The sequence below is a fragment of the Antedon bifida genome, chromosome 1 (genome assembly GCF_963402885.1).
Source record: "Antedon bifida chromosome 1, ecAntBifi1.1, whole genome shotgun sequence".
Taxonomy (NCBI): Eukaryota; Metazoa; Echinodermata; class Crinoidea; order Comatulida; family Antedonidae; genus Antedon; species Antedon bifida.
In genome coordinates this window covers 12,353,590-12,378,449 of record NC_136226.1, presented here as the reverse complement: position 1 = coordinate 12,378,449, position 24,860 = coordinate 12,353,590, and the positions used below count along the sequence as shown (strand labels likewise).

The 24,860-nt window shown below is 31.8% G+C and overlaps 1 protein-coding gene across 1 annotated transcript; it reads left to right on the top strand.

The window, feature by feature from the left end:
- The first annotated feature begins 459 nt into the window (after positions 1 to 459).
- On the top strand, positions 460 to 24,362 carry LOC144842353 (uncharacterized). Its single transcript, XM_078698796.1, has 16 exons — positions 460 to 528; positions 10,359 to 10,471; positions 10,815 to 10,893; positions 11,350 to 11,407; positions 12,721 to 12,850; positions 13,351 to 13,451; positions 14,451 to 14,525; positions 14,846 to 14,916; positions 15,240 to 15,326; positions 15,628 to 15,745; positions 16,453 to 16,580; positions 16,834 to 16,934; positions 17,255 to 17,438; positions 17,719 to 17,814; positions 18,000 to 18,105; positions 18,332 to 24,362. The coding sequence occupies exons 1-16, from the start codon at positions 462 to 464 to the stop codon at positions 22,503 to 22,505; spliced, it is 5,688 nt and encodes a 1,895-aa protein (XP_078554922.1). The 5' UTR covers positions 460 to 461; the 3' UTR covers positions 22,506 to 24,362.
- Positions 24,363 to 24,860: the final 498 nt, after the last annotated feature.

The following is a 24,860-nucleotide window of genomic DNA, read 5'->3' as shown; positions in this document are numbered from 1 at the left end:
ATCAAATTGCACAGATGAAGGGCTGGTGCTGCCCGAATGCTCTGCACATTTTTCTGGCTGTTTTACTTTATCATTTTGTAGCTTTTCGCTTACATTATTTTGTATCTCTTAGATCCAGTCACTGAACTGACACAGCATTGTCGTTTTCCAGTTATTTGCATTTGGATTTTTCTTATCATCTTTATATCGTTTCAAAATGCAAATCCATAGATCGATTATTTGTATAATATTATACACCTACTTCCCTGACACACGTACCCACCCACAATTACTGTATCTTGTGGTTTTTTTTTATCATCAGTGTAGTACTCAACGTATTATTTAATTGTATCTGATTTACCATAACATCGGAAAGTGTCAGTTCATTGCACACAGCCTTTGTATTATGTTGTGTTCACTCAAGCGTAGACAATTATAATTTATAGTTCCTTCTTGCAAATGTTACACAGAACAGGGAAACCATGGCTGACGGAATGCAGAATTTATCATTTTCCAGTTCCGTAAATGGCGGGGAAAAACCTCCACACGGTAATCTAAATCTTTCTTTAGTAAATCAGCATTGAAAAATAGAATTTAGAAACAATTAATTATAGTTTTGCAGGGTCTACAACCAGGCAAGTTAGGCTGCTGTCGTGTTATGGTTTGTTTTGGTTGTAGGCTACGTACAACAACAAACTCAGTGACTTGACACTGACAGAGTGTTCAACACAGAAGACACTGGTTAGGCTCTGATGTGTAAAGTTTGAAAAAATGTGTGGGTGCATTGTGGAATTTAATTAATTTCTTATGCACGCACATTATTTAATATGATTATTACCATTATTGTTTTTATGCCGCCGCCTTTGGAGTAATATAATTACACAGAGAGGTGAAATCCTGAGTTTACTGTTGTTTGTATAGTACTAGTAGGGATAGTAGTCCAATTTATTATTTCCCAAGAGGAAATTTAGTGAGTACAACCATTTCTCACCTGTACTGTAGCCAAGACCATTGGGACCCCCTCTCATTAAATACTGAATGATCATGTACATACAGTTTATATTATATATCGATCATTGAAGATTACTTCTTATCTCCATATTCAGATCAGAGCATGAATGAAAGATTTTGCTGGTAAAAATGAATGTGCTTTTCTTTTTTGTATATCACTGTTTAGGCGAAAAATGTAAATCTGATTCTGCCTTGTGATCCACAAAATTGGTGATGACTATTGATTATCAATATTATTACCACATTATTATTACTTGTTTTGATTATTAACTACTAATTTTCACTGGGGGTATATATGGTTTCGCTTTTTTCTTTTTGGGGTTTTTTTTATATTGGTATTATATATGGTTTTTCATTTGTCCCAACCATTGTTATTTTGTTTATTACTGCAGGGAGTCTAGGCTTAAAGTTTATTTGTTTGTAACAAAAAACTTATCTAGGCTTCCTTCTACAAATGCTTTTTACTATGTTACATCTTGTGTAGAAAATTGTTTAATAAACGAAAACAAAACTTGAAAGTATTTTTTCTACAATTAGTACAGTAGATCGAAAAGTAAAAAAATGGTGTTTAATATTATGTGTTTTGTTTATCTAGTAAATTATGTACAATCCTTGAGTGGAGATTAGTGATTTGAATCTTTAGAATTCCATTGACATTCCTTCTCATAACCTTGCCCTTCAAAACGTGTATGTAATAAATGATGAATACTGACAGAATTTACAGTCCATATTCATTAAAATTTACTGTAAATGAGTCCATCCAGAAAACATATCATTATATATTCCAATTTATTTAAATGTTTGGTTGTTTCATTGAAAACAGGAATATTCAATTAACCCAAGTTCTGAAATTAACATATTGTTTTATGATAGTTCTTTTGACTTTAGTGCAAGTGTATCCACACATTAAGGGATTTACTACAGGATCTGTTGATATATGTGACGCCCACCTTTTTAAAAAGACTGCTGGAGGTGACATCACCACCTCTGATGTCATCTGAGCACCCCAACCTAAATTCCTTGGTACTGTGCCCTAATTGTGAACTTGTGTATACTTCCAACCAAGTTAAAGGAAATTATATTATTTTATGCATGTATTGTATTTTCTAGTTGTTATTTAAAAGAATGATTTCCAAGAACTGTTAAAGACCATAAAATATCTTTTATGACATTGTTCGATCAGCACCTCTCTATTATTGATGCTCGATGACTGTGTCACTCCATGGAGTTTCACTCAAACAATATTGGATTTGTTTGTGATTCGTGTTTGTGTAAAGTAGTAGGACTACAGTATTGTAGATACAGGTAGACTTTATTATATACAGATATTGACTGCTTAGAGGTTAAATATAAGATTTGACATCCCCGAGGGAATGATATTATGTTCGAGGGAATATATATTTCCCGAAGCGCCAGCTGAGGGAAATATATAATTCCCGAGAACTTAATATCATTCCCGAGGGGATGTTTAATCTTATATTTTACCGATATAAAAGGCGATATCTGTTATATTACATAGCCAACAACAAGTAGAATATCTGCAGGGTCGGGTAGTTAGGCTAGGCCTCCTTTTGTATTGTATGTAAACAAGCCTGCCTAGACACCTTACCTTGCGAAGAATAATATACAGATAATTACTAATTAATGATTCCTTGCAATAAAATATTCACTAGCCTAGGTCGTTTAAATAATAACAGAAGAATTTCCATCAATAAGCCTACATTAATAATAATAATATTATTATCAGGTAGGCCGAATAAATAATAATTCGTCTTTCGAGCCAAATCACCGGATGTTCGCCACGTCGCGCGCATACCGAGTTACCACTGTGAGTATTAACCAATCACAAACGGTCTTTCATCACATCTAGGGAGGACTAATAACAAATGAGGGCACTATGTATGCATAGTTTAAATAGTTTAGTTGATTAATTTCTTCAAACAAGTTCCGTGGCGCAGCGGATGAAGCGTTGTCTTGTGATGGCGTGACAATTCGTCGCGAGTTCAAGACGCAGTGGATGACTTTTGTTTATCTATCGGCAAACGCGAGCGTTGTCACACGAAAATTACACAGTCAATATCATCGTACTCGAGAATTTGCTGGATTTTATATGTTTAATGACAGGGGACACGATAATTACGCGAAAATTACTCAGTCAATATCATCGTTCTCGAGGATATATACGATTTACGATCCTCGCAGCGGTAGTCATATGATGCAGTTTCAATCAATCACGTTCACGTATTTACATAGGCTATGTAATATAAAGTATTAAACTATTAACTTGTTTTCACATCACCTAAAACTTCAGCGTTTTGATTAGTGTGAATTAGTGACATAGTTTAATTAAAACCCTAACTCACTACAATTGTGCACGTGGTCATTTTGATACCCAATGTTTAATTATTAAATAATAATTTAGCAAAAATACAAGTACTCTCTTTTCTATTACAGTATAGCAAATTTACTTTGGTGATAAGCAAGAAAGACATTTGTACATTGAATTTTTATAGTTTTTACTATTTACATATTAAGTATCAATTGTACTATGTCGTTAAAAAGTTGCTATAGAAACCATAATTTAAAAAATTAATAAGAATCTGAAACTTGTTATTAATGGCTATCCTCATTGAGAATGAAAAAATAGGAACTATACATACAACAAAATAACTGTTTTTTATAGAGTAATTTATTCTTCTAATGTCAGACTAGAATAAAAACACTTTATTATTGTAAACCTACTATACTGTAATTTGCAAAACATTATAATTTTACTGTATTGCAAAAAAATAGATATCTTTTAAAGACAGTTTATTCATATTCATAATGTTATATTTATTTCCTGTCACTATTTGGCTGCCTTTCAACTCCTTTAACCTTGACCTATCTAACAATACTTCTATACTGATGGTTGAATCAGTTCTAGTCTAGGCATACCCTGAAATTATAGGGTACTGTATGCTTACAGATATTGTGATATAACATTTTATACAAATAAATATTGGGCAAAATGATTAGAACAACTGGATAGTCAAATCGAGCACAATCACACTTTGAAGGAGGGGGAGGGGGATGAAGACTGGGGCCTGATGCACCCGTTTCTCTGAATCTGAATTTTGGCTGCATCAAATTGACTAATCTAATCAGAATGCCAGGTTGAAGCCTTGCACAGTCACGCATATATATGCCTGCATTTCAACGTGTTGAGTGAGCGTATCAACAAGATGTGTTTTTAATAGCAATTCTTATATGCGAACATTTACTTTAGAAACTTTAACAATGTATAATATGTATTTATGTATATATTAAAAAAAAAAAACTAGAACGTCCACACTATAGTGGGTATTGCTAAACTGCGCAAACACTGCGCAAACTGCGCAAACACTGCGCAAACAACAAAAAAAGCTGCGCAAACCTCCTTCAAAACAATTAATATTGATAGAACACAACTAAAACTATATAGGGAGACAATTTATGGGAAAAAAAATTTGAAATTCTTTTAAGTTTGCCTTTTTTTGGGTGAAAAACTTCAATTTTTGGGAAAATTACTGATTTCACAGCGCAAACAACAAAAAAAGCTGCGCAAACTTCCTTCAAAACAATTAATATTGATAGAACACAACTAGAACTATATAGGGAGACAATTTATGGGGAAAAAAATTTGAAATTCCTTTAAGTTTGCCTTTTTTTGGGTGAAAAACTTCAATTTTTGGGAAAATTACTGATTTCACAGCGCAAACAACAAAAAAAGCTGCGCAAACCTCCTTTAAATCAATTAATATTGATTAAAACACAACTAGAACTATATAAGGAGACAATTTATGAGAAAAAAAATTTGAAATTCCTTTAAGTTTGTCTTTTTTTGGGTGAAAAACTTCAATTTTTAGGAAAATTACTGATTTCACAGCGCAAACAACAAAAAAAGCTGCGCAAACCTCCTTTAAATCAATTAATATTGATTAAAACACAACTAGACCTATATAGGGAGACAATTTATGGGGAAAAAATTTGAAATTCCTTTAAGTTTGCCTTTTTTTGGGTGAAAAACTTCAATTTTTGGGAAAATAACTGATTTCACAGCGCAAACCCCAATAAAAAAGCTGCGCAAACCTCCTTCAAACCAATTAACATTTATTAGAACACAACTAGAACTATATAGGGAGACAATTTATGGGGAAAAAAATTTGAAATTCCTTTAAGTTTGCCTTTTTTTGGGTGAAAAACTTCAATTTTTGGGAAAATTACTGATTTCACAGCGCAAACCCCCCAAAAAAAGCTGCGCAAACCTCCTTCAAACCAATTAATATTTATTAGAACACAACTAGAACTATATAGGGAGACAATTTATGGGGAAAAAATTTGAAATTCCTTTAAGTTTGCCTTTTTTTGGGTTAAAAACTTCAATTTTTGGGAAAATTACTGATTTCACAGCGCAAACAAAAAAAAAAGCTGCGCAAACCTCCTTTAAATCAATTAATATTTATTAGAACACAACTAGAACTATATAGGGAGACAATTTATGGGAAAAAAATTGAAATTGCTGTAAGTTTGCCTTTTTTTGGGGGAAAAACTTTAATTTTTTGGGAAAATTACAGATTTCACAACGAAAACTTTAAAAAAAACAGAAACAAGAAAATTTTTTTTTTCAAATATAACTTTATTTAATGAAATGTTTCACAATTATTTACCTTCAAGGTTTTTTTATAACATTCTACTGTATTTCCAAATCAACATCATGTAGGTTTGCGCAGGGTTTTTTTTGGTTTGCGCGATTTACACTGTAAAATCTGACATTTCACCCAAAAAATGATGTTTTTCGCCAAAAAAAAGCCAACTTACACTTACAGCAATTTCATAATTTTTTTTCATAAATTACTTGCTATGATAGTCCTAGTCATGATAGAACCAATAATAAGTGAGTTGGAAGAGGTTTGCACAGGGTTTTTTTAGGTTTGCGCGATTTACACTGTAAAATCTGACATTTTACCCAAAAAAATGATGTTTTTCGCCCAAAAAAAAAGGCCAACTTACAGCAATTTCATTATTTTTTTTTCATAAATTACTTGCTATGATAGTCCTAGTCATAATAGAAACAATAATAAGTGATTTGGTGGAGGTTTGCGCAGGTTTTTTTTTAGGTTTGCGCGATTTACACTGTCAAATCTGACATTTCACCCAAAAAATTATGTTTTTCGCCCAAAAAAAAAGCCAACTTACAGCAATTTCATAATTTTTTTTTCATTAATTACTTGCCATGATAGTCCTAGTCATGATAGAACCAATAATAAGTGATTTGGAAGAGGTTTGCGCAGGGTTTTTTTTAGGTTTGCGCGATTTACACTGTAAAATCTGACATTTCACCCAAAAATGATTTTTTTTTTTTTCCAAAAAAGCCAACTTACAGCAATTTCACTATTTTTTTCTTCCTAAATTACTTGCTATGATAGTCCTAGTCATGATAGAAACAATAATAAGTGATTTGGTGGAGGTTTGCACAGGTTTTTTTTAGGTTTGCGTGATTTACACTGTAAAATCTGACATTTTACCCAAAAAATGATGTTTTTCGCCCAAAAAAAAGGCCAACTTACAGCAATTTCATTATTTTTTTTTCATTAATTACTTGCCATGATAGTCTTAGTCATGATAGAACCAATAATAAGTGATTTGGAAGAGGTTTGCGCAGGTTTTTTTAGGTTTGCGCGATTTACACTGTAAAATCTGACATTTCACCCAAAAAATTATGTTTTTCGTCCAAAAAAAAGCCAACTTACAGCAATTTCATAATTTTTTTTTCATTAATTACTTGCCATGATAGTCCTAGTCATGATAGAACCAATAATAAGTGAGTTGGAAGAGGTTTGCGCAGGGTTTTTTTAGGTTTGCGCGATTTACACTGTAAAATCTGACATTTCACCCAAAAAATGATGTTTTTCGCCCAAAAAAAAGGCCAACTTACAGCAATTTCATTATTTTTTTTTCATTAATTACTTGCCATGATAGTCCTAGTCATGATAGAACCAATAATAAGTGAGTTGGAAGAGGTTTGCGCAGGGTTTTTTTAGGTTTGCGCGATTTACACTGTAAAATCTGACATTTCACCCAAAAAATGATGTTTTTCGCCCAAAAAAAGGCCAACTTACAGCAATTTCATTATTTTTTTTTCATTAATTACTTGCCATGATAGTCCTAGTCATGATAGAACCAATAATAAGTGATTTGGAAGAGGTTTGCGCAGGTTTTTTTTAGGTTTGCGCAATTTACACTGTAAAATCTGACATTTCACCCAAAAAATGATGTTTTTCGCCCAAAAAAAAGTCAACTTACAGCAATTTCATTATTTTTTTTTCATAAATTACTTGCTATGATAGTCCTAGTCATGATAGAAACAATAATAAGCCATTTGGAGGAGGTTTGCGCAGGGTTTTTTTTGGTTTGCGCTGTCTGCGCTTGGTTTGCGCAGTTTGCGCAGTTTAGCAATACCCGACTCCTCTTAATAGCTGAGTTGTCCCCTTAATAAAGGTTGGCCATATACCGTAAATCTTCTAATAGTAACCCACACTCTAATAGTAACCCCTATTCTAATAGTAACCCACCTTATAAGTAAATCTATAATAATAACCCACTACTCTAATAGTAACCCATGGGGGTTAATATTAGAGTTACAAAAACTATTTACAAAATGACATTTATGAAGACTGGTCGTTTATGATGCAGCCGTATTTTGAAAACAAGGAGATAATGCATGTTGATCTCCCACTATTCTAATAGTAAACCCCCTTCTATAGTAACCCACCCTAAAAAACAATCAAAGAATAATAACCCAGGGTTATAATTAGAAGATTTACGGTAGTTATAAACAAAACTAAATGGCCACTTATTTGTTTCACAGTAAATTGTTCCCTTTATAAGGGTGCCCTGAATAGAATTATCCCAAATGATAATAGTTCATTCAATAGCACGATAAGCAAGCTCTCAATGCGCTGCACATTATTACCCAGGTCATTGTTTGGATCAAACACGTATGGAAACATACTCTCAATGCGCTGCACATTATTACCCAGGTCATTGTTTGGATCAAACACGTATGGAAACATACTCTCAATGCGCTGCACATTATTACCCAGGTCATTGTTTGGATCAAACATGTATGGAAACATACTCTCAATGCGCTGCACATTATTACCCAGGTCATTGTTTGGATCAAACACGTATGGAAACATACTCTCAATGCGCTGCACATTATTACCCAGGTCATTGTTTGGATCAAACATGTATGGAAACATACTCTCAATGCGCTGCACATTATTACCCAGGTCATTGTTTGGATCAAACATGTATGGAAACATACTCTCAATGCGCTGCACATTATTACCCAGGTCATTTTTTTGGACCAAACATGTATGGAAACATACTCCCATAATGCAGCTATAGTAATCTGCACAAAGTTGTGACTTGATCTAACCGGTACCCATTTTATACACCTGAGTAAAGTGTCTTGCCTAAGAATACAAGCAATGCGGCAAGAATTGGATTCGAACCACTCCGATCAGTAATCCAACGTCCAAACGCCTTCAAGTGGGGGATAATATACCGTTTTAAGGATTCCTTGACCAGTCATCTAGTTGACAGTATGAAGAACGAGGATCCCTAATGTATGTTGTTTGTGTATTTAATGTTGAACTGAACTGAATATAATATTATAATGTTGTAGAGTATTGTACTCAGCTGAAATTGATGGAGGTTATAACCAGATATCTAGGCCAATGCATATTCTTTCTGACCTTTATGATACTTGCAGTAGATCACCCTATGTTATCATTTAAGGTTGTCTAGACTTTGACTAATGTATAACTCCAATGTAAATGACCCATATATCCCATAGGATATGAAGCATGACATTGTCTATTATGATTTTAATATAAATATTCTTTATTTTTACCCATCTTTAAACACTTTTGCCTTCTGATTGTGATAATTTTATAATAAACTATAATGCTAATTGCTTAGTAATTTTTTCAATTCCTTGGTGAATAAGGTAAGAGAAAATGTCTATATCATGCCTTTATTTCCCTTCCGAAGGGAGAACATAACCGACATTGTAATAATAATAATACTTATTTCCTCCAAAATACACAATAAAGACAATTACTGTAGGCCTACAGACCAATGCATGCTAAAAGCAGCCATGTGGAGTGAGAACAATGTCAATAGTTTTTACTGACTGAGTTTAATTGTATGCACAGCACATTATGCATACTGTTGACTATGTCCCAACAACATTATTTGAAGTGAACATAAATTTATCTTTAAATAATTCACTTTGTTTGTTCTTTTTCGAGTAACTATACTATTGAATATTCGAGATGATAACAAGTTATTGCATTTTGAGAGAAAGAATTTCATTAATTATTTTTACATTTTTTTATATAGTCTTTTGTATATATAATTAGTTTCTATAAAATTCTTGTTTTAAATTTCATGTATTAAAATCCCTTTCATGAATTGATGTATATTGTTTATATAAGTTTAAAAAACAAATACTGTACGTTTAGTATGAGGAATAGCATAGGGAAAATGATGTATGAAAGAAATTTGCCTTTTGACATAATTAACATTTATTACAACGTAAGTGTATCTGCCACTGAACTGTATTTCTCATGCATCTTTTATCATTTTATTAATTCTCCGATGCTTACAAAATGATATTTATGATATTATTGATGCAGTATGTACATAATGAAAAAATCCATTGTTAAAAATGTATGGTGTGTACATCATAGATCTTTTATGCAATTTATTCAGTGTATATGCCTTTCAAACCATTAGTAGCAAAAATAAGAATCTTTCCAGCGAGGTACATAATGTATTATAAAGATATGTATTATGAATTTATTTATGTATAATCTTTCTACTGTACATTTAGTGTAGTATTCTAAAATACAAATTTGGCTACATCTTGTTTTAGTTTTTCTTTTCTATGAATCATACAAAATTGAGAATAGAAATGATCAACTAAAACTTACTTACAACCTAATTATTCTTAGTATATTACTTATTACTGATTACATCAGTTAATTTATGTTTAACAGTATTACTTATTACTGATTACATCAGTTAATTTATGTTTAACAGTATTACTTATTACTGATTACATCAGTTAATTTATGTTTAACAGTATTACTTATTACTGATTACATTTATGTTACAGTTACAGTAGACTACAAGCAATTTAGTGTAGTGTGCCTATCTCTGACTGGTTATACAGTACTGGAAATATATTTTCCTAAAAGATTGACTGTATACAGTACATATCATTCCCTGCTCTATATTACAGTCCATTTTTAATATTTATTAATTCTATTTTATAGTTCTCAATGGTAACCAAGAAGAAGTACTCTCCTCATTAATGGCAAAACTGCGCACCACAAGTCAACAGATTAAAGAATGGTCAAATACAAGTCGAAAGTTGCGTACAGTTATGGTAAATACTAGTTATCTTGGTTTTAAACATTTTGGTTTTGTACATGGTGGTCGTAATTATGTGTTCTTAAACAAATGTTTATCAGCAACTCTTTATTTCAATATTAATCTACGTTTTCACAGTGTTTTGCCCAAATAAGATATTGCTTTGACTACTCCACGCATGCACCCCTAACTTACAGTAGTTCCCACCATTTTTTTAATGTAGGATGTTATGTTACTATTTACTATGTATCTTTTTAGGATATTCACATAAAATGTATGTATTTGTGTATGTGATTTAGAATGTTCATAAAAGTACAGTACGGCCAAAAAAAAAAAATGTACTTGTTCCTTTTTTTCAGGCCAAGTGTCAAGAACCTTCATCTGTGGATGCAGAGCGCTTGCAGCATTGCCTAGATCAGCTCAAGCAAGCCATCAATGGTATATAACTTTAAGTTTTTATTCAATTTTCTGATATCATTTTGGCCTTCAGTTATGAATGCCTAAATTCATAGGTTTATCATTTACTTACTTTACTGGGTATAAATATTTGGCCATCTTTACTCCCATCGTCGTTTTACTTGATATTGCCTAGATGTTTAAAAAACTGATTGAAAGAATTTGTAATTTTAATTGCATCATTTGATAATTCGCCATCACATTCAATTTGTAAGTCGGGCTGATTATTCTTAGGTTTTAAAATTAAAGATTAAAAAAGTAACTGATAATTTTGTTTTGGCTGCAGAAACATGGCCTTAGATAAATGCATATTGTTTTGTTAATAATATGAATATATAATTCAACAAATATAGCTTTATGAATAAAGTTCATATAGTTTTTCTATATGTGCAGTCTGAATACTCTTTACATAATTGTTTGGTTTCCTTTTGCCAAAAGGTTCAATGTCCTTGCCTGCCATGGTTGAACGATTGAAAACGCACGCAAAGCAAGCTGGGTAAGCATAATGTTGCAATTTTGTATTAAAACATATTTCTATTAGTCAGATTTTGTTGTCTCTCTTGAGTCACCAAAGATCAGATACTGAATAATAATTCCCAAGTATTACAGTACTAGTTTCTTATATTATTTATTAAATACAAAATTCTAACATTTATTATATATATAATAAGTAATAGTAGACGTAGTTAAATTAATAAGAAAAATGTTTATGGTTGAATACATCTTATTTCAATTTTGAAATATCATAATTCATTTTTGTCAAAAGTATTATTTTGAAGTGAAAGTGAGATTAATGTATTATTTTAGATATGTCTTGCAAAATTGTATTGTATGCTAATCAGCCCATTGCCATTGATAATGTAAATATTAGTAGATAAAAAGCATAACTTAAAGAAACAAACTGATATTGAGACAGTTTACAAGCACTGGAGTTATTTCAGTTCTATATGCACACTTTTAAGCTAATCCAAATCTTATGCAAGTTACATCTGCAGTAAAGTGCTTGTGTGACCTGTTTTCTTTTGTGTCATTTGTTTATCGTGATACAACTACGATGTAACTTTGATGTAACTATGATAGGTTTCAGAGGTATATCCGTAAACTCTGATTGGTTAAGATAATTATAGACAAGCGCTTCTTATTGGTAGTATATCGAACGTTTAAACGCAGAACCAGCTAAACCCTGATGTAGCTCTGATAGACTGCAATAACTCTGATTGAGAAATGAATTCGCAAACATAGCTATAGAGTATAGAATACACATCTGGAAAGCTAAATGTAAATGTTATGAGTATTACCAACAATTTCCTGATCTAAATTCAAAACATTTCCGGGTGGCTAACTTCCACAACCACCTCCCAATTCCGTTTCACTTCAATTTCCGGAAAGATTTGTTTTTTAATAGTAGTTTATTATTTAATTTTTAGGAATAGAAATCCCAAATGGAAAATTCTACATTCAATTGAATGTAAATTTTGTAACCACAATTTCTTAATCTGATGAAAAAGTCTGGTAAACTGTTCTACTCCAATTGTATTAAATGGGTGGATCTCTTTCCTTTATTATTTCCTGGGTGGTTCTAGCTTCCTGAGGGGCTTCCGGTACAAACCCTTACTTCATTATTTTGCCTGTGTAAGTCAAAATTTAAGTGAAAAGTCAAAATATTACACCTAAAATTGTTTTTTATACTACTAATACTATACACCGTAATAAGTTTTAAATACAAAATGAACACATGATATTTTTGAACTTTTTGTTATTCTTGTATGTACTGAGAATTCTAATTTATAATTATATTTATTAACTTAGACTAAAGTTTCATACAAGTCAAAATTCACGGGAAGTATTCTTCAGCGCTGATATATTCTATGTTGAGGTGATGTTGGAGGCAAATGGCGCTGTTGAGGATGTTAAAATATGCGACCAAGACGAATCCATTGTATGTATTTCAAAGCATTAACATAGGTTAACTATCATTTAATCCAGGACCGTAGCCACCAGTACTGTCACTTTTTCACAGAGGCATTTGACAACCCACTGGCTTGAACAGAGATTGGTCCCATTTCTTGCGAAAACCGCACCACTTTATTTCTTGAGGCTACATCACTGTTTAATCCCTTCATGATTCTTGCTTCTTTCATTATTTAAATCTCCATTATTTTTGTATTTATCAACAAATAACCAACATAACAATGTATAGGTACGAGCATACCTTGTTATATAACAAATATCACTAATGGGATTTGAAACCGTAGCCTATTACTTAGACAGTGAATACCAATGGCAGATTCAAGATTTTTGAATAGTTGCATATAGATGCTTTATTTTAACATTGTAAAGTGATGTGTTGCACTTAACCTAATGTATTTTTTTGTTAGTCTTTATTTTTGGGATGACATTTTATGATGAATCAATAGCTATTTTGTTTTTGATTTTAAGAGCTGTCCGGAGATGTGTGACTGTTTAAGAAAAAGCAATTTTAAAAAGTTTCTAGAGCATCTTAGAGGCTTAAACAGTTTTTATCATTTGGCATGTGATGTGTAAGTTTAATATATTTTTCTACATATTTTTCTTACATTTCTTTTCTTTAAACTTATTATTTAAGACTGTCATAGTAGCATTACAAATATGGTTTCAAATGTGTATATTAACAATAGAAATTGTTAACTAGGAATTCCATTTCAATTTGTAACATAAGTCATTTTTAAGCTAAAAAATATGAGGGGATTTTATTTTAACTCCAATTACTTTTCTGTACAAGATATAATTCATATAACACTCACTATTATATTATTATTAGCTGAAAAATAAATTAACAAGGAGCTAAAAATAATTTAGATTATGAAACTTCACTTTAGAATCTTCCATAAAATGTTATACTTAATTACAATAGTAATCATAAATGATACTTGAACTTTGTTTCCCTTGTAAAATATGATTTAATTGATTTTATGAGATTTGATAATTTTATATTTATATAATAAATAAATGCTGTCAAGTTTATTTGGTTTTTTTTCTTGATCAGACCTTCTAAGTAATTATGAAAATTCATTTTTAAGAGAAGCATTACTAAAGGATGGTTTAAACAAAACCATATATTTTATTTGTTTTTATAAAATAATGTAATATAAGAAGTCTAGCCAGGAACTATTAATTGTAGTGTAATTTAAATGTTTTAATTGAATTTGCATATTTTTATAATACAATTTATTTAATTTAGTGACTGCTGTTTTTAATATGTATTTTTATAATAAAATAAATAAAATAATAAAAAAAGCATATTAAATTCAGTAAAATTGACCAAGAACTGACACATAAGGTGTACAGTATATGAATATTTTACAAATATTTTACACTTGTAATTATTATCTATATACCATACAGCCTGAATTGTACCAGAGTTTAATTGTACATAGTGTAAACTGGTATTTCTATTATGATTCTCATCTGTACAGTATAATACATAGACGAGCATAAATTAATCTTCACCCACACATTTTATCATTCTCTCTGTCTGTTTAACATATTCTTTTTCACAGCTCAGTTAAAAGGGACGCATTCAAATGTCTTCAAACATTAGAGGATGACCTCAAGAAAGTATTTAAATTTAGCTGGTATGTACTGTATATAACTGACTTTATAACATAAATGTAATAAAATAAACTACAAACAAAATTATTGAAATATATAATACCGTATGTACTATAAGTTAGAGTTGTTGTTAAAAGGTTCAGTCACAGTAGTGAAAATATTTTATCAAAATAGAATCCCTATTATGGGGACATCTTTGGGACCCAAAAAAGTGTCCTCTTAATAGGAGTGTCCCCTGTTTACAGTATTGTGAAATTAGATCAATTATTTCAGTTTCATATAATGTTTAGCATTAAAAATATTCATGATTTATTATTACTCATTTATTTATTAATTATTTAAGCATGTCAACTACCAATGTTATGGTACTTATACTGAAAGGTTTAGTTGGCTTCATGTCGCCAAGAGTTGGTGGTAAGTATATTTAATTTTTAAAGATTAAATGAGAAAAATCAAAATATTAAACTCTTTATTTTTATCATTGTTCAAAAGGTGATACTTGGCAATCGTCTCCAGGGTAATTGTTGAAGAGTAGTACAGTAGTTGTCTGAGCACTTACTTAACTATGTCTTATTCCTTCTTAAACCCAATTTAACTAAAAGTGCAAAATGTATCTACAGTTAAACCTCTCCTTTGGAACACACTTATTAAAGGGACATCTCTATTAAAGGGACATTTAGTAGGGATTCTACTGTAATCAATATCAAGATTTCATGTTGTTAACCTTATTTATTTAGGTTATCCAATGAGATTGACCTTTTTTGTGTCGCCCTACGATTTGCTAAATGTAGAGAAAAAGACATCAACCCTTTTAAGCATGTCAGGTAAGATAAGCGGCAACAGAATAATGTATAAATTAGTAGTTATTTATTTTTAGTGATTCATCGATATTAATTATACATAGAAATAAAACTATGTTTAAGCCTGGAAGGTTTCACCCTAGTTTAAGCTTGGAAGAGTACTTTACAGTGTGTTTAGCTGTAGGCCCATGAGAGTTAAAGCTACTCTATAAACAAGTTTGCAAGACTTTTTATATGCCTGCCTATTTTTTTTATAACCACTCAATAATGGATGGTTTTATAATTAGTACAGTGGATATTGAAATATGGTTTATGTGTATTTTAGATCCTCTACCAGAAAACCTGGGCTTGTCGTTAAGCGTACTCTTAGATAGTTCACAGCAGAAGAAATTACAGTGCAGTAGTACATTGAATGTGGTGACACCTGCAGATGGGAAAAAAGGGTAAACTTTACAAATAACGGTTTTAAATTTATCTAATTATTGTTTGAATATCTAAGCAAACAACTGATAATGTTGTTAACATTTTATTGTTTGGTTTATGAGCTTAAAAGATAATTATCCAGATGTTGATTCAAACATAGAATGTGAAATGGCAAAGATTAGAAAATCTATGAGAATGAACAAATTCAAACATAAGAATTCTTATGTTTGATGTATTCAAGAAGCATGCAGCAATGTTGTCACCCTCAACATGGGTACAGTGTAGAAGTATGTACAGTATATGCAACAGAGATGAAATTGATATGCCCTTCTTAAACATAAATTCACAAAACGAGATCCGGATATACCGTACTGCTATATAACATTTTCTTTTCATCTTTACACGTTAATAGATATATTCAGCATCACTTCTGAGTAGTTTAAGAATTTTTTCTCTGTGTTTACATACATACATAGTTGTTTTATCATGTTTGTAATATACAAACTTATGATGTTTATTGTATAGGCAAAGTAAACTTTGCAGATAACTGAAATAAATACCAAACACCTATTGATCAATCAATATTAATAAGATTGTGTTTATTTTGTTAAAGATTTGTTAAGCGTTTAGAAAACTGATCCGTGAATCAAAACCAGTAGAAACCCACTATGTTAAGTTTTTTATTCTATTTATACTTCTAACTACGTTATGTTTATTCTTTTAATAGACCTCATTACAACTTTGTACAATTAAATAGCAGCAACTGTATGAACATACCAGCTTGCTTTGTGTTAAAACTCAACAAACCGATGCCATTGTCAATAATACAAATCAAACGTTTAGCAATTAACCAAAGTAAGTACAACATTGTTTGGTACTTGAAAATTACAGTATCTATACTATTATATACTCATTTTTGCTATTGCATGCAATCCATTCATATCAAAATGAATGGAATTGTTTTATATTATATTTGAACCACCTCCAGAGTCCTATGTGTTGGGGAAAGGGGCTAGGGCGACCATTTATATACAATATTCCTATCTTTAATGTAGGTAATTATACATGGCTTGTTAGTTAAGTTCTATTTTTATGTTTTTTTTGAAAGATCTATCCTCAGCTGTACCTCTCAACTCACTGATATGTCGGTATGCTCTAGATCCATCATTACCAAGTTCCAAACCGGCATTGCGCAACAGATACTATGTGGTAAGTCCTATTAAAATAGTCATACAATAACATACTTTACAAAGAATTTTATAGTAAATGCCATATTCATCAATAACCATATTCACAAATCACACAGATAGATTTTCCACATAATGAATTTCACTTAAGTTGATAAATATTTGTTCATTTATTGTTCATTTCATAGGGAATGTTACGGGTGTGTATTTCTTAAAAAGAGTACAATCTGTAATCTTAATCTTTCCTGGTTGAATGATGAATACAGCCACACGTATATCCAGTATTTTAGACTCTTTTTAATTTAATATCATTATTATACCTTTTCTTGTTTTTTACATTAGACTTTACCTGGTGAACAGCATTGCTACTTTATTAATGAATGTAGTAAAGAAATGAAAGGTGTTATGCAATCAACTATCCCACTAACCTGTACAAGCCAAGCCATTGCCATATTAACAGCATTACGACAACAAGCAGTGTACAACACTCTTATTGCTAGTTGTGTACGAACAGACACTTGCAAAGGTAATTCCAAACAACTTTACTTACACTTTTCATTTGTCAATACATGCACCACTCAAATTCTGTAGTTTTTGAGAGATGTGTAGACAAGAAAGTGATGCATTTATATAGCTCTATTAATTATATTTTAAATATTTTAAGGGGATTATTTTATGTTGATATAAGTTTGCGGTACATTTTACTTTTGAGTAACTCAACAGTTCTTTTCAGAACTATATACAGGGTGTACCTCAAATTTTATATCAAACATAATTTTTAATGATTTATAATTTTTTTTCGGTAGATGAAACAGAAGTTTTCTTATTTGAAGTTTCTACAGTTTCACAAAATAAGTTAACAATAACATTTGAACACCCCGCCAAGATTGGAATGGCTTGTGGTAAGTTTTTTTTTACCATGTACTAACAATGTTTAACACTACTGTGATAGCCAATCAAACCTATTCTCAATACATTGTATGAAATGCTTACTTACAGCTCAGTGCTACAATCATTATTCCCCATTGTAGTAAATCATAATTTGTTCAGTACACAAAATAAGGAATGTACTATTTGTTTTTAATAGTTGAGATGGACTTGAATGATGTTTCCAACCTCAAGTGTATTATCCACACAGCTCAAGGTGAAGAACCACTATGTTGCAATGATTATGCCACTAAAGTTTTACAAAAGTAAGTTCTCTTATCTGTTTTAAGTTCAATGGATTGTTTATTAGGTATATACTGTATCTTGTTAAATCTAGGTTCTTTAATGAGAATTTTACATATATTTTGTTATTATTATTTATGTACTTTTACACTGTCACGTCAGATAAAGGTGCGAAACCGGTAATTAATTAATGTTATTTATAATTTACCAAAAAGCAGCATTTAATTTTTGGACATGGTTTTTTTTCAGATGTATGTCAATACCAGTCACAATGAGAGCTATCATGAAAGTTGCATATTCAAAGATGGACAAGTTTAGAAAACCTTTGAGTACTTCAGCTGTCCCTTCCATGTTTTCACCCGGATCAGTAAATACATTGCTGCCAAATTCCGCAAAAGGGATTAATGATGTTGCATCTCCTAAACCGACTTCAACGACTATGAATTACATTACCAACAAGATGGGAAACGTTAGGTCTACAATGCCTAAAAGTATATTGCGCGATCTAAGCCAATCTATGGTTACTCTGTTTGGTTCGTCCGCCACTGAAACTCCAAAACCTGATTTAAAATCATTGGATGATTCAAAAGTTTCACAAAACCCAATGTTGGCCAGTCTTTTACAAAACACAAATTTAGCTGGAAATCTTGCAATGGGAGCTATGACTAAACCCCCACAAAATCCAATGTTAATGGATCTTCTTCGTGTCCAGCCTACTCAAGCATCTGCAGTTGCCAGTCCAGTTGTCAAAACAAAAGAAGTTAAACAAAGACGCAAGCGAAAATCCACATCAGACAGTCGGTCGCCACGGCAATTTAATGATGAGTTAAATGATGATCCTGTTTTCTTTCTTCCTGGGACACCGTCCACTTCAATGACACAACAAACATCATTACCGACAAGCAGATACTCTTCTGTTACTGACATGTCTGCCGTAATGACAGGAGATTCTAAGTTCCCATTTTCGCAAGGTGATTTATTGAACCATTCTCTAGATTCCAAACACAAACGAATAGAAAGTACAAGTTCTCATGGTTCCTACAGTTGGCCAGCATTATCACCATTAACTCCAACACCTTGGTCTGCTAACAGAACTAGTACAAAAAGTACTCTTGATACTCCAGAGAATGAAATGATTATGCAAGGTGACATCCCATCAACACCTGTTGAAAAGACACCGTCAACTAGTATTTCAGAACAGATACCTACTCCTGTCTCCAACGATTTATCAGAAAATGCACCAATTAACTTTTTTTCAGGAGATTCGATTGAAGATGACTTTCCTGAAATTGACCCAGATGTTTTAAATTTTGAGGTAAATCTTCTTGAAAGTGACGAAGGATCTTCATTTGATCTTGTTAATATGACATTAGAATCAAATAATCAAAACAAGAATTCTTTTGCATCAGATTTTACAGACTACAAATCTAGGCTAGATAATAAAGCTCAACTGGCATCATCTTACCCACTGCAGTCAAGTGGAAAACCATCTCTAATGAATCGACGAAAAAGTGATAACTCATTGACATCAATGTTAGATCTCGATCGATCAAATAGAAATGTACTTAATGAACAAAAACCTTTATTTAGTCATGATAAGGCGTCATTAAAGCAACCATTTATCTCTAAAGGAAAACCTAAAAACTTTAAACCTGATTCAAGAGAAGGCTCGTTATCTCCTCAGCCATCACCACAGCCGCCAAAGAAAGCAAAGAGGAAAACTAAAAGGAAAGAAACAAATATTAGTCCACCTACTGTAGAACATCCTAAAAAGGCTAGGAGAAAAAGAAAAATTGAAACTGAAGATGAACCACCAGCGAAAGTAAGTTTCACCATGACGCCATCTTCAGATCCTTTGAAAATAAAGTTTAGTCGTACAGGTTCAGAGACTAAGAAACAGTTGATATCAGAAGCAAAAAAAGTTAGTTCAGCTACTACGGATATCAAGCCACCTAAGATAACTGTAAGACTTGCCCACCCACCTGTTGGTGAAACAAGTGAGAATAAGTTGACTGAACTGGAGCCGAAGAAAGAGCCAGATAAGAAAAGTGTTCCACAGAAAAAGAATACGTCAGAATATACAGGAGAAGTGTTAAGTACAAATAAATCTGTTCCTAAAGTTCCTAGTATTGAAAAGAAGAAGTATATTTCAAATGAGCAATCATCAAAATTAACAGGTGTTAAATCTGATACAAAGCAAAATCCTTTTAACAAAACTTTGTCTCACCTAAAGACACCATCTGGTATGAAGACTTTCTCAAAAGAAGTAACACCTGGACAAAAGGTAACTGAAGGAAAACTTCAAACTGGAGTAAAAAAAGTGGTTACTATTCACAAACCTGGATCTCTACCTACAACCAAAACGGTATTGGCTAAAAAGTTAGCAACGCAGAAAACTAAATTTAGCTCAATAAAACCTACTGCATCAAAGACTAACATGCAGCAGAAACCAGTCGCTGTAGTTTCCTCACCAAGTATCTCACATAAACCACTTTCTGCAGATGTTACACATAAATCACCATCAATTAGTACAAGCACTGTGAAGCCACCAGTTTCCACTGGTACAAAGCAAGTTTCTTCTACAAAGGTGACAGCCCCCAAACCACCTCCTTTGGTTTTAATGCCACAGTCACCTGGTATTGGATCTCCACGTTCAGGTACAACACCTCTTTCAGCCGGAACACCGTTATCTGCTGGAGCTGCAGCTTTGAAAAAGAACAAATCACCATTTAGATCGAAAAATATAAATTCAATTGTTGAGGTTTTACAAATGAAAGCTCAGAAACATAAAGATGATTATGATCCTTCATCAGATGATTTAAAGGAATTTCAAAAAGCTCCTACAACCAAGCCATCAGATTCACCAAAGTCACACACATTGGTTTCCTCTCCTGTGCTAGATACAGATAAAAAGTCAAACATACTTGTTAAATCTCAATCAAATATTAAAACTCAAAAATTAAAAGCAAGCTCTGGTGTGGCTTCAAAATCTCTGACACACTCGAACATCAGTAAGCCGGCTACTCCAAAATCTGGTTTAAAAGCTGTGAGTGTAAGCACAAAAGCTTCACCATTAGCCAATAGATCATCTTCGATATCAAGTCCAAAACAGAGCAAGATGAGTCCAAATCCATCAAGAACAATAACAACATCAAGCCCTTCAATTAAGGTAACATCTCCTGCATCTAACAAGGTACCTACAAAGATAAGCAGTTCTTCTAAAAGTGGAAATATTCAAAAGAGTCCTTCAAGTCCCATGAAAACACTAGGTAAGACAAGTAGTTCACCAAGTTCCCTGCAAAGAAAACCTAATATATTGAGCAAATCTCCAAAATTGACTGCTTCTCCAAAAAGTAAATTTCCTGCTGTTGTAAGTAGTAGTAAAGCGACACCAACAAACCCTACCTCTCATGTCAGTCGACCTAATGTGTCTGCAGAGGGAATAAAAAAACAAACACTGGGTAAAAGTGTTAGTAACACCACTAGTAACAAGACATCAGTAGCTGGTGAAACAAAAATAACCAATGTAAATAATACAGCTGGTAGGACATCATCAGATGTACGAAAACCTGATGCGCAAATAGCAAAAAAAACTGACAGTGTTTTCACAAAGACAAATGATTTGAAATTGGATGCAAGCAAAAGTAAGGAGGAAACTACAGACAGAGAGGTCTTTAGAAAGAAGTTAGTACAAGGTGAAACGGACAGTCTCAGTGTAAACACAAATACAAATCTTAAGAAAGATATGTCACAGAAAAAGGTTGAAGTTGATGCAGTCAAGCAAGACAACAGGGAAACATCAAACAAATCTTCTGATTCGCCAGCAACTCAGTTTAGGATTCCCAGTCCAGCATTGACAACCTCCAAATCATCAAGTCCAAAACCTCTAGTTCCATCTCCTAAGCAATCATTAAAAGTAGGAAGCCCTAAAACTTTAAATTCAACTTCTGATCAGAAATCTCCTAGTGCACCTAGTCAGGTAGTAGCCAAACCTGTGTCTCAGTCGAAAGAATTAACTCCACCATTAGTGAAAAGTGAAGAACCAGTTAATTTAAAAAAGACTAAACCTGTAAGTCCAGTTGGTGAGGTAGAAAGTGATAGTGAATTGGTTATTGATGACATTCAAGAAGAATCTGCTTTTGAAATCGAGAAGGAAGCATTGATTAAAAAGGAACACCATCCTAAAAACTCATCTAGTGACACACAAACTGAACCAGGGTCCACATCGCCTAGAAGTATGATAGCCCAATCACCACTGGGCATCATGGCTGCATCACCATTAGGACAAGTTGCTTCTCCAATTATGCTACCTGTGAAGTCTCCAGCAGCTCTTAGTGTTCCCAGTAATCAAGCAAGTCCTTGTCCTATTGATGATGATTTGATGGACGAGGCTCTTGTTTCGGTCATCAGTAAAGAAAGTTGAATTTTATAGTTTTTCTTTATCACTTAAAGTACATTAGTATACAAATAATGAATTTTTATGAGTGGAATGGTACAAATAATGGCATGAGGTGAAATATAACCTTTCCTCATTCACGAATGACATCATTTGTACCATTGCACAAATATAAACATTCATTATTATTTATATTATTTTTTTTTCAATATTTTTCTTGTTTTTGTTTTGTATTAGATAGTTGTTTTATATTATATTTTATATTAAATTTTAAATTATATTTTAAATTATATCAAAGTTAATAAAAGAGGGTTCAGGAAAATAAGGTATAGACAAGGTCATTTAAATATCCAATTTCAGTAATTTACATGTTATTACAATTTCATTTAATAAACATAACTAACAAGCATTTGCAAAAACTACTAATATGGATATTCTATATGGTAGGCTGTTCTGTTGATATTAAAAACGAGTTGTATTGAAATTGAATGCAGTTTACCATATAGAAATTGTAAATAATGTGTTATTATGCAAAATCAATGTGTGTTATTGTTGGGCTTTGTGACAGAAATGAATCTTGCTTTTGATTAATTGTAGACAAAGGTATATTGGAAAGTAAAACAGATAATGTATTCCAAGAAAAAATGAATCCAATGATTGCTTCTTGGTTGTTTGCATAAAGGGTGTTGGAAATTTGATAAGAGATTGGAAAGATTACTATAGGAATGATTATGATACATAATATTATTCAGATTCAAACATGGTAGTAGAAATATTATGAATGTTTATGAGTGGAATGGACCATTTTCACATGTTATAGTGATAATATTCTGCTTGGCGTCTCACATACTGGTTACTTTAAAAGCCTATTTAAACTAAAATGTGTATTTAAGTGTAAATTTGTTAATGAAATATCTATATTGTATAATTGTTATGTGTAGTTAAAAATATTGCTTAAATGCAGTTCTTTTTTATAGCATATTTTAAGGAGTGTCTTGTTGCCAATATTATATCCTTTAATAGAATTTTAAATAATTATAAATGAGAGTATTTTAGTTATTAAGTTGAAGGTTTTAGGAAAGAAATTGAATATAAAACAAATCATATATTTTACATTATTTTAAGCATATATATTTAGGTATAGAGATTTTTTTGGAGTTTATTTACTTTTTAAAAATTGTATAAATATACAATTATTATTGTTCTGTTTAACTGCGTGGTATTATATTATAAGTTAACGGTGCTGATTACTATTTTATTTATGAAATGTTGTTTCCATTTGTTCTTTCATATGCAACAATTAAAAAAAATGATAATTACTGTACTGTGATATTAATTGGGTATAACATGCATACATAATGTAATCGTAAATGATTAATATTGCTCCCATTATAGTCTTTATTAGCTATAGATTTATATCATTAATATATTCTACATAGGAAAACTAAACTGCTTTAATTTTTTATCTATAGTATAACCTTTATTACGGGGACATCCCTTAATATGTGTGCCCCTGTATGTTACAAAAGAGCGGTTCTACTTTTATTTGAGGTGAATTTTTACACAAGTTAAACCATCTGTCATAGCTAATGGTTCATTCACAAGTGATTAACTTGATTAAAACTGCAAAATGGCCTATTCAAAGTCTGATTTTAACCATCTTCATTGTTGATGTTTTTTGGGGAACAATACATCTTTAAAATCTCTTTTTAAATTCTAGACATTTTTTTGCCCGTAACACAAAATAGAGCTACTGTTAGTCCTAATTATAATCAGTTCCTAAATGAAGGTAGATTTTTTTGGGGGGATGTTGAATTTTGTGTGAATACATAAAAAAATCTTGCAATATTAATGTGGGTCAGTTGAACAATAATTGTATTCTTGTTATATAAAGAAATATCACTTTTATTGTGTTGTACTAGATCTGTAGATTGAAAACACATACAATGATACTGAAGTGCATTGAAATTGCAATATTAACCATTTAGGTCAGTTATGCCTTTAACATTTCTTTAACATTCTTGCCTATAATTATTTTCACATAGATTTATCTGCATTCTGACATGCACACAAATATCAAAGTCTGTCAAACAAAATGATCAATATAAATCAATGTTCATATCTTAATGTAACACATGGCAATGTACTTTATGTAATAATAAAACAAATATTGTCTCATTTTCAACAGTTTGCTGTGTTTAAATGTTTTTCTTTTCTAATGTAAGCTTAGAGGTAAAAATGTACCTTTTAATATTGTGTGAACAAAAGGATGACTATTGTCATACTTTCGAGGAGGAAGGCAGTAAACTTGTCAATTGGGCAAAATCGAAAACCTTTTCTGGCAACACATGTTTGTAAACATGGCCGATGCACTGGAAAGTG